The 11574-nt window shown below is 48.2% G+C and overlaps 1 protein-coding gene across 1 annotated transcript; it reads left to right on the plus strand.

Moving 5' to 3' along the window:
* The first annotated feature begins 5658 nt into the window (after positions 1-5658).
* LOC136461880 (beta-1,2-xylosyltransferase XYXT1-like) lies at positions 5659-10245 on the plus strand. Its single transcript, XM_066461234.1, has 6 exons — positions 5659-6161; positions 6273-6356; positions 6502-6603; positions 6830-7036; positions 7208-7447; positions 8417-10245. The coding sequence occupies exons 1-6, from the start codon at positions 5972-5974 to the stop codon at positions 9613-9615; spliced, it is 2022 nt and encodes a 673-aa protein (XP_066317331.1). The 5' UTR covers positions 5659-5971; the 3' UTR covers positions 9616-10245.
* The last annotated feature ends 1329 nt before the right edge of the window (positions 10246-11574 follow it).

Genomic DNA, 11574 nt, shown 5'->3' on the forward strand with positions numbered 1-11574 from the left:
TCCAATCCCTCATGGGTTTACCCCAGCAATGGATCATCCGGCATACATCGACCCTCCCGTTCCGGAATCTTACCTGCATGTGCAGATTGCGCCTACGGTTCCTGATGCTCAATCTGCCCCCAATGCGTTATTTGGAGATGGTTGTCATACTTATGTTTTCGTGGCAGATCCTCCTTATGAGATCCCTTTGACACAGAATCATCCGAGTAAGTGTCTTAACCGTATGGTTTTTTGGGAGCTCATCAGAATCATGGTATTTTTTTATTCTTTCCTCATTTCTGTAATGACGTTGCAGGAGACATTCCTGAGAATATCGATGTGCCCCATGTTGCTCTTGCGCAAGTGCACTTTTAGATGGATTTCGTGGCTCCAATAATGTTGAAATTAATGAATGATTCGGAGCCATATGAGATCGTATCTTGCGAATTTTTTGCGTGAATCTTTAATCATACTATACTTGTACAAAGACACAAATGTAGTACACAGATTAACTATAAATTTATTACGTTTATAATCCAGGGAATATTTGTACATACGCTGTGTACAAGAATCTATGCATTTCAGAGAATCTATGCTTTTCAGAGAATAATATAGACTTTTCAGATACACGGACATCATCGAATTATCACATCACTGATATAGACCTCTCAGCTGCAAGGACAACATGCAAGGAAGCACAACTAAACTCTATCTCCACCATCCATCTTATGACTGTTTGATCCAAGGGCTGAGATAAAGCGACACACGAATCGCTGACATGGCACATTGACAGGCCTCCATTCCTTCTCTTGACCTATAAATAACCACTCACTCCCTCTCATTCACACAAATAATAAGGAAGAAGAACACTCCTCAGCATTTGCTTTCGTTGTAGTACCAATGTCTGGAGGGTCGTCCAGAGGGAGAGGAAAGGGGAAGAAAACTACCTGAGGGTGGGAGGGTCCTCTTGGTCCCGATTTCTTTGAGGAAGCTCTTTATGAGATGTTCCCAGTTGAGAGCAAAAGTAATTTCACCAAAGAGGCACCACTGACAGGATACAATGAAAGAAAAGAAGAGTGGCCAAAATGCATGCATGGTGAGGACTGCCTAGTGCAGATGTTCACCGAGGGAATAGTTGGAGGTCGTCGTTTTCTTCAAATGCCCACGAGCATGGGTAATTTTTTTTACTATTTGTTTCTTCAATATATTTGTCTTGTATATCACTTACACGACATACTTTTTGTAGTCTTCCTTGACAGAAGAAAAACTGTGGGTTCAGTAGGTGGGTCGATCCTCGACCTATTTATCCGCATGCGGAGTACATCTACTACCTATAAGACCGTATCTTCGATCTAGAAAGAGAAGTTAGCAGCGGTTACAAGGACGACGAACAGGACGACAACAACAATGGTGCCGATTCACAGGAGGCACTCTGCAATGATCCATATTGCACCTGCCCTAACCACAAGAAAAAGGGGTCTCCCCCATCACCCCCCGCCACCACCACCACCAACGGGAGGCTACTATGGAGAAAATGCAACACAATTTGCTATGTGGCCACACTACTAGGATGAGTTTATGTTTTTCTTGTGGAGAATCCCAGGTTTAATTATCTAAGGCATGTTAGGTTTAATTATCGAAGGCATGGTTTAATTACCTAAGGCATGTTAGGTTTAGTTAAAGAAAACAATATACCCAGGTTCGGTACCTGTAGTCACATGCCATTTAATGTGTTTCGTGTGTTGATTTCTATAATATCGTATGTCGTTAACTATTTTTTGCAGCACGTGTTCAAATAGAAATAAGTCTGTATCATTAAGCGGAATATTAAGACCATTGATAATGAAAAAATCACATAATGAAAAGTTAGATACTATGTCATATTACACAACATATTAATAGTATAACTAAGTGCCGACAGTAGATAAAGGGGTAAATGCACTTTCAAATCCTCAATCTGAAACATACTGAATAAGCAACTCATCATCCGAGTACCAGTCCTCTACTACAACCCTGTTGCTGTGGCTAGGCTCAACTGCGTTGCTCTCACCTGCCTGTCGCTTGTAGTAAGCGGCCTCCGCTTCGTCTGCGGCCGCTGCGGCCTGAGTGAAGAACGAGTCGTCATCCTCCTCTGCCTGTAAGCCTGCCTCTGCTAGGGCGATGAGCTCGCTCAGTCTGCCAGTGTCGTCGTCAGCCTCCTGCGCCTGAATGCCCGCCTCTGCTAGAGAGATGAGCTCGCTCAGTCTGCCTGTGTCGTCGTCAGCCTCCTGCGTCTGTATGCCCGCCTCTGCTAAAGCAATGAGCTCACTCAGTCTGCCAAGTGTCATCCTCATCCTCGTCTCCATCATCACACAGCACAATCGATGATTGAACGGTGCGACCAGCTCATGATCTATGGGCATCTAACTTCTTCTCCTCATATCTTGCACGAGCCACCTCTGCAGCATGTTCTCCGCTGCAACCAATCCTTTGATGTATAAAATGCAATCAGTTAGCAACTCGATAATATTACATTTAAAACCAGGCAACGAAAAAAGGTTTTCAAGCACTCACTGGCACATAATGTAGCAACATGCTCGTCCAAGACCTGCATCTGTACTCTTGTCTCCTCCCTTGCCTCATTCCTTGCCCTCTCCTCCTCTAACGTCGTTCGCCTCTCCAATCCCCATTTGTTAAGCCCAACATCGATCGGGTTACAAATACCGCGCTGTCTAGCAAACTCACACATCTTTTCTTTGTGATGTTTAACGAATAGGTTGACGTAGTCAGGTCCATATCCCCTCTTCCGTGCAATTACTTGTCTCTTTTTTAGTTCATCCAAGAACTTAGCTTGACCATCATAACATTCCCAACTGCATTTCCTAGTACTCTGTTCAAAACAAATATTATATCATATATGTATTAGGAAAACAAACAAAATATGATTTCATGTTTATCAGAATTATAACAAACCTCATCATACTCAATCATATGGCCACAATAATGACCTATTCCAAGCTCCAAAGGGACTAGGCCATAGTTGGATTTTACACCACAATCGCACATGACAGGAGGTGCTTTGTAGATTACACGTTCTTTCTTCTTTTCCTTAACCCTCCGCGGTTCTTCCGCCCATTGGTTCTTAGGACCATACAACCACTCCTTGAAATGACACTTCGCCATTGAATACACCTAAATAATGAGACATCAGTACATAAACACATATAGCTCAAGATTTTAACACATACACTTTGCACTTACTTCATGCTTGTTTGGACACACAAACTTCAACGTATTCTCAGGGTTTATCACAGCTCGATCTCCGCAATCGCACAGAGGAGGTTCCTCGAGTCGTCTAACGGTGGCTAGGTGCTTCTCCTTAGCCATCATTGCCGGAGGGTTAGGGGGGGTGGAACCCACCGCTTGAAGTGCTCACGTGGATGTCTCCCTCTAAACCAATCGTCGAAAAAGAGGTTACCTAGGATCAAACTTTCTGCACCATCGATCCACTGAAAGAAAAGCACCTCTCATGGTCCTACACAACGAGATTCCAATAATATATTAGTACCATATTTAAACAAATAAAGAAAAAGGATAGTACAAACAATTTCTTACATTAAACCGACTACATGTGTAGAAGCAACGCGCGGCTGTGTTCGGATGTTTCGATTGAAAAACATGGGCCGGGAAACCACAATCACAGTTAGGGACAGGAAGGTCAGGGGGAACAGGGGTATCTTTGCTAGACGCGTCGGGGTATAATTCGCGAGGACGACCCCGTTTTCGCCAAAACTCCTCCTGAAACATTCTTGCATCTAACAAATAGGATGTAATTTAGCAAACATAAATAAAAACATCACAACAAAATATCAATGAGAACCATAACTACAATACAATCAATTTTGTTATAAGAACCAAAAGCAGTTAACATTATACCCTAAACCTAGGGTTTCTCATTTCATCCACAACAATAAATCCATAACATAACTACATGCGGCTTGGTTTGCTAGCATTTTTCACGCCTTGAAATGAACCTACGGTTGTATAATACATATATTGAGGGATACAATGAAACCCTAAGTGATGACGATTCTTAGGTTAAAAAATCCGACTAATATGTACCGAATCTATACGAGAAAAACAAGGAGGTGAGCGAGTATACCTTGCTCTCGAAGATCTACGGATCAAATTAAGGTTTTCAAGGTCCAATATGTTGATTCGTGAGGTAGGATGAAGTGGCGAGAAAAAAACCCGAGGAGAAAGAAGAGGAAGAACGCTCAGGGAAGAAGGCTGGGCGAGGGTTAAATGCAGGTAGCTCGGCGCCAGAGTGAGTGGCGCCGAGCTCGGCGCCAAGATCTACGGCGCTGAGCTCGGCGCCATCCACTCTGGCGCCGAGCCCCTTGTAGGCCGTTTGCCCGTGGCCAGGAGCTCGGCGCCAGTCACCGTGGCGCCGAGCTCGGCGCCACTCACTCTGGCGCCGAGCCAAGGGTCCATTTCTGGAATTCTTTTCGTCAGGGGTCTATTTGAGAGAAACTTTCAAAAAAGGGCAAAAAAGTAAAAAATTCAGCTTGTTCGTCCACACACACTTCTGCCTTCTCACTACATCACCAGGCCATCAGGGATTCAGGGCCACGACGAGAGGATTTCCTGTACCAACGCGAGGAGATCGTCTCAGATTCTCAGTGCAGTGCATGTGCCGAGTGCTTGACGGCCGTGTACCACCGAGCACGTTGTAACGATTCGCTGGTTCATTTCTGAGCTGATAAGTCCGACTGATGCTGGTGTGTGGTGAGAGAAAAACACTGTACCATGACTGATAAGCTCTGACTGAAACCAACAAACGAAAAGGCCGAATGATTCGTTCGTTCGTGCAGTGAGACGATAGATCTTCACACTGAGATCACCTCCACTCCAAGGCGGCTCCAAGAGAGATTCCCAATCTCGCATCGCATCGCATGGAACCATGCGGCCGTGCACTGTCGGTTGTGGAGCTTTGGCCCCTCCGTTCTCCATGGATCCCACGGCGGCTACTTTTTTTTAATAATACGCATCTGTATTTCTAAATAAGAAAAATATACACCCAGACATGTACGTAAAGGATACAGAGACAACCGTCCTAACCTAACTTCACAAAGGGCCTAAAAAAGAAAAAAAATTACAACAAGGCCCCTAAATCGTTCACGAACCACCGATGCTCGACCTCATCCATGGTTTGGTCGTATTTGGCTTATAAATCATAGCTTATCAATCAATAAATAATATTTTTCACTTAACCAAACGGACCCACCCTATTTTTAAGCGAGGCCAGCCCAAACGAACAGCGCCTACTCGTCGCCGGCCGCCCGCGGCGGCTACTTGAGCCGTCAATAATGCACTGCGTGTCAGCGAGCCTGTCTGTCTGTCTGCAGCGTTACACGGGCCCGATCCGGTGCAGGCACCCAGCGGCCCATTTTTTCCCCGCACGTTACGCTGGTCAGCCATCTCCATTTTTTAATGTTTCTCAAAAAAAATCTCCATTTTTTAATGCTATATATACTTTTTTTGTTCTCTCGGAAAGCTCCAGCTGCGTGCGTTCTTTATTTTTGGCAGGGCAGGAAAATGGTGTTCCCGAAAACACAAGAAGTAAAATACGAGTGATGGCGATCTACTGTTAACAGGCGAGGCGGGGGCAGAGTTTATGGAGAGGAATAAATGGAGGTGGCGAGGTGGGGAGAGACGGACGAAACGGACGCCACCCCTCTCTTCTCCCCCTCCCACCTCTTCCTCGCCTTGCCGTATTCACTCGTTCATCCATCCACGCCCCGCCCCCAGCTCACTGCTCACGAGCGCAAGTTATTGCGCACCGCCTCGCCGCGTTAGCTCCGACGCTTTGGCGTGGGGCTTTTGCCTGTGTGGCGCTAGGCAGCTGCCAGCAGGTGCCGTGCCGCGTGCTCACGAGAGAGGGAGGCTCTGCTACTCTGCTGCTGCTGCTCTGGTGGTTGAAGGGGCCGGGGCAGGGGCATAGGAGGTGAGCATGGGGATGGACGGCGGCGGCGGGAAGCTGCCGTACAGCTATGCCGCCCACCAGGACGGCGGCAAGCTGGTCAAGAGCTTCAGCCGCGTGGAGCCCCGCAAGTTCGGGCTCGGCCTCGTCGCGGGCTTCCTCCTCGTCACCTGCGCCTACTTCTCCACCGCCAAGTTCGACGCCATCCACATCGCCATGAGTAAGCCTCCGCAGCGGGTTCCATCTATCCCTCCGTCCCATCCCCCGGTTGCAATCCATGGCTGCTGCTGCTAACTCCTTGGATGTTTGTGAATAATGTTTGCTCGAGCAGTCAGCCCCATTTCCAGCAATGCGGCTGGGATCGGCTCGCTGGTGGGCGCCGCCGCCGACACCTCCAACTCTAAGCAGCGATTAGGTGAGCCGTCAGCTAATCCCTGGGATCTCCTCCAAGTACAGGACGAACTCCCTACTCACATTAACTGATCCCATCATCCGTAACGAGGTTACTGTACCAATCAATCCACGACCTGACCTGACCTGACGACCTTCTTTCCGTTCAGATTTGGGCGTGCAGGACCCGGACGCGCTGTCCATGTCCGAGGAGGGGAGCAAGGCCGAGGTGCTCGACAAAGTCGACGGCAAGGCTTCCTCTTCGGCGCCAGGTAAACTCCACCGGCAAGGCATCGCCTGTTGTTTCGAGATTGAGTGGCCGTGCTTGCCCTTCCGTGGGGGTGGGGGTCAACCTGTCCGGCCTCATGTGCCCCCCGTACTCCCACCGTCCTGCACCGCTGCACGCAAAGCCCAAAATCCGATAAAAAAGACTTGTTTTTTTCCCCATTCTCCTCCCACCCCCCCCCTAATCGCTAGGTTCTTTTGCCCTCTCGTCAGATTCCGGCCGCAATGCGCCGCTGGAGGACACGAGGAGAGACGAGACTTTTGTGGGGGACAGCGGTGATGCATCTTCCGCGGCGGCGAATCCTGCCGCAGCGGGTGGCAAGGGCGAGGCGGTTCCTGCCAAGGACGATGACGCCCCCGCTGCCGGTCTTCTTCCTCCCGTGTCGTCAGAGGAAGCCGCGAACAGCACGCAAGAATCAGGTGAGAAAGCAATCACTCATCCTCCAACTGCTAACTTATTACTGGTATTAGTATATACTCATTCAAGCAAAATAAATGCTTTGCTCGCTCTTTTGTTTGTTTGTTTGTTTCCGTCTTTGGGGAAGGAAGGGGAAATGCAGGATTTTAACGAGCTGCTGTGTTCTTGGTCAGGTGGTCTTGAGGACGAGGAGCTGCAGGTACAGGATGCTGTTGCCAATCCTTCCAAGAGGAGCAAAGACTCCGCCACCGCCGCCATCACCACAAGCAGCAGCAATGGCAGCTCGCCCTCTGTGGTTCACTCTGACCCTGCCATCCTCCCTTCTCCCCCGCAGCAGATTCCTCCTGGTACGCAAGAGCTCAAAGCTCCTGCTGATCAGCATATTCCAGCGATTCCAGAGGTTAAGCAAGCAGGTATCCTCCCTGATTCTTCTCTTCTTTTGTGGTAAAAAGATGTTTTCTCTCCTGTCAAATTATTCCATAAGCAGCTAGCTAACCCAACCAGTGTGAGACACGGAGAAGAGAAAAGACCGTCCTTGCAATTCTTCAGGATCCCAGGGCTTTCCCAATAAAAGAAATTAATAGTTTTTATAACATAGAATATCGCATAAAAAAAAATACTGCTTTTCAATTTATGATTTCTATGAGTAATAATAATTATTTTCTTTTTCTCTCTTCCAACTCTATCTTCTTTCTCCAATGGAAATGCGACACGAGCTCCTAGAAACTGATGGTTTATCTCCAATGGCGATTTCATAGTTTCTTAATGCTTTGTGTCAAGAGTGAACCTGATTTCTTTATGAAGAAATCATTTCTATGATTTTTGCTCTCTTTTTTCATTAATTACGCTGCTATGTCAGCATTTTATCTACGCCACAAGTCATTTAATAAGAATAGAAACTATCTTCAATGCAACTGCCCTTACGCATGTCGTTGCAAAATGCATATTGGTCAGACTACCAGTCGTAGTGTTCTTCCCCACGCGCATTTTTTTGCAGCCTTCTATCTCAACGCAGGGCCCGATGCTGTTGCTGCTCTTGGACCACTGCTTTTGATTACACACTCTATCCCCTACGTATGTCCGTGCCGCTATGTCTCATCTTCTTCGCCTTTCTTGAGATGAGAGCAACGTACTAGTAGGCAGCATCATCCCGTTCCAATAGCTGATGGATTGCCCCATTTCTAGGCCTCTCGTGCGATCATAATTCCCTAGGGTCCGGTGGACGGTGGTCTACCATGAACCTTGTTCATTCTCCGTCAAGCTCTTTTTGCTGCTATTGAAAAAAAAAACACTCTTTTGGAGTTCCTTTTCTTGTCCAGCCGGTCATTCCATGATTAGCTGACAAGCAACGTGCTTGACTGATTTTTTTAATGGTTGCACAGATTCGGAGACGCCGGCGCGGGAGTGGAAGCCGCTGTGCGACATCACCTCGAACCGCCGCATCGACTGGTGCGAGCTCGACGGCGACGTCCGCGTGCTGGGCACCAACGCCAGCGTCACGCTGGTGGCGCCGCGGGGTGCGGACGATCGCACCTTCCGCGCGGAGTCGTGGCGCATCAAGCCGTACCCGCGCAAGGCGGACCCGAACGCGATGCACGTCGTCCGCGTGGTGACTGTACAGTCGGTGTCCGGCGAGGCGCCGGCGTGCACGGACCGATACGACGTGCCGGCGCTGGTGTTCTCGGACCGCGGGTACACGGGCAACTACTTCCACGCGTTCACTGACGTGATCCTGCCGCTGTTCCTGACGGCACGACAGTACTCCGGCGAGGTGCGGCTGCTGGTGACGAACCTCCAGGCGTGGTGGGTGGGCAAGTTCTCGCCGGTGTTCAAGGCCATCTCCAACTACGAGGTGGTCGACCTGGACAAGGACCCGCGCGTGCACTGCTTCCGGCACGTCCAGGTGGGGCTCACCAGCCACGACGACTTCAGCATCGACCCGCGCCGCGCGCCCAACGGCTACTCCATGCTGGACTTCACCAAGTTCATGCGCAGCACCTACGGGCTCCCGCGCGACGTCGCGGCCGCCGACCCGACGAAGCGCCCGAGGCTGCTGCTGATCGCGCGCGCGCGGACGCGGCGGTTCGTGAACACGGAGGAGATCGTGCGCGGCGCGGAGAGGCTCGGGTTCGAGGTGGTGGTGTCGGAGGGGACGCACGAGGTGGCGCCCTTCGCGGAGCTGGCCAACAGCTGCGACGCCATCATGGGCGTGCACGGCGCCGGGCTGACCAACATGGTGTTCGTGCCAACGGGCGGGGTGGTCATCCAAGTGGTGCCGCTGGGCGGGCTGGAGTTCGTGGCGGGCTACTTCCGCGGCCCCTCCAGGGACATGGGGCTGCGCTACCTCGAGTACCGGATCACGCCGGAGGAGAGCACGCTGATCGACCAGTACCCGCGCGACCACCCCATCTTCACGGACCCCAACGGGATCAAGAGCAAGGGCTGGGAGTCCCTCAAGGACGCCTACCTCGACAAGCAGGACGTGCGGCTGGACATGAAGAGGTTCCGGCCGACGCTGAAGAAGGCCATCGCGCACCTCAGGAAGGCCAAGGCCAAGGCCAACGGCGGCGGCGACAACTAAGCGTCGCCGACTCGCCGTGCGTGCATGTGTTCATTCATCCTCCTCTTACTCTACTCCTTTTTTCTTCTTCTTCCTTTTCGGGTTATGTCGGTGTATGTAGCAAGCAGAAATCGACCAAATGTATGATATGACAGGGAAAGAAGCTAGAACAAATCATATATTCTCTCTCTCTTTTTTTTTCACTTTTCGATCGGATGGCTTATGCCAAGTGACCAGGTGAGGGGCAATAGTGGATCGGAGGGCATCATCATGAAGCATGACAGCAAGCAGCGTACAAGGTTTAGATGTTTGTTAGTTCTTTTTTATGCAGCATTTGTCCATTGTTGTGTTTCTTGGGGCTTTGGGTGGTAATAAGCTTGTTGAGGTGATTAGTTAGTGCAAATGATATACACCTCAATACATACAGAAATGGGAATTGCTATTAAACAGGCGCCTGATTTCTCCAAAAAGTTCAGGCGACGTGTGATGGTCAAACGGTGATAGCCTTTGTTCTTCCTTTCGTCAGCTCAGCAGCAAAGTAGTAGATCGTGTCCTGAACTCGTCGCCTGAGAGCTCAGGCAACTGAACTCTAGGAGATGTGTACATATATATATGAGCAGTAAAAAGAATATATTTTTTTCTCATCTTCAAGACTGTTTGAGACGGCGATACTTGGGTGAAGCTATTTTTTTGCTTGGACTTTCGTGCCCTCTTTGTCACATGATTTTTCCTGTTTTCACATCTCCCCCTCTCCATCTTCCGTGGGTTTATTCTAGAAAAAAAATAGCATGGCTATTTAACCAATAGTTATTAGGACCTGATCCGACATTGAACTGATGATGTTATCGTTTCACTGGCTCATTGGTCCAGCCATAAAGAACCGGTTAAAGAGCTGGTTCAATAGTTTTAGACCAAATGAATCGAACCGCATATAAATACTTCAAACCGTGCAATATAATAATGTGCAATAGATAGTTAACAACATATAATTGATCCCATATACAAATAAGCCAATAAAAAACACAAGTTATATAACCCGCTTCCAACTAATCTAGCCGCAAGTACAAAAGGTACTCCAAAATTAGCATGTGTCTGTTGGTGGTTCTTAACTCAAATAATACGATCGCCAAAATATAATAAAATGTTAACGTTTCCTAATGCATCATAGCAAGATGGTCTTAATTTAACAAGTTCCACAAGCTTTGGTACTCTAGAATTCTTTTACAGGATATGCAAAAGTACACATGAAAAGATAGTAAATGGAGAATTTACAAACTAAAAAAAGACTTCATTCAAAAATTTCACCGTTGTAAAACAATCTCAAATGCTAAAATGAAGTGCATCACAGTGAAGAGCTTGTCGAGTAACACTTGGTGCTATGGTTGAGTAACACAGTGAACAGCATGTTCGTTTCGGCTGAAACGATCATGAATTATAAGCCAAAAGTACTGCTGACTGGTTTAGTGTGAGAAAAAATACTGTTGCAGTTTATAATCCACGATCGTATAAGCCGAACCGAGCTGCATGGTAGTTGGCAGCTCCTACGTACGATCTTGTGTTGGGACTTGCATGGCAGCTAGAATAGCACAAGCACAACGTACGCTCAATATCCGATCCCGGGCGGTGTGTCGTGTAAAATAGGCAATTGTAGAACATTATTTTCTAGACTGAGGTATGTTCATGTAAAATACCCGATCCCTGTCTGCTTTGCTTTGGAATAAGAAAATACTTTAGGACCTCGATGATATGCCAAACAAAAACACCCACGGGAAACAAGAAAGGTACGGTCCTTTAGTATATGATCGGCCTGTTCGCTGGTTGGTTTCTGAGCTGGTTTGGACTGGCTGATGCTGGTTTGTTGTGAGAGGAAAATATTGTTGGCTGGCTGGTTTAGGTTGACTGAAACCAACAAATGAATAGGGTGGATGTTTTGTAGGAGTATCAGGGATTCAGGGGAAGGGTTTTTACCATCTTCGTTAT

Source organism: Miscanthus floridulus, chromosome 6, assembly GCF_019320115.1.
Source record: "Miscanthus floridulus cultivar M001 chromosome 6, ASM1932011v1, whole genome shotgun sequence".
Classification (NCBI taxonomy): domain Eukaryota; kingdom Viridiplantae; phylum Streptophyta; class Magnoliopsida; order Poales; family Poaceae; genus Miscanthus; species Miscanthus floridulus.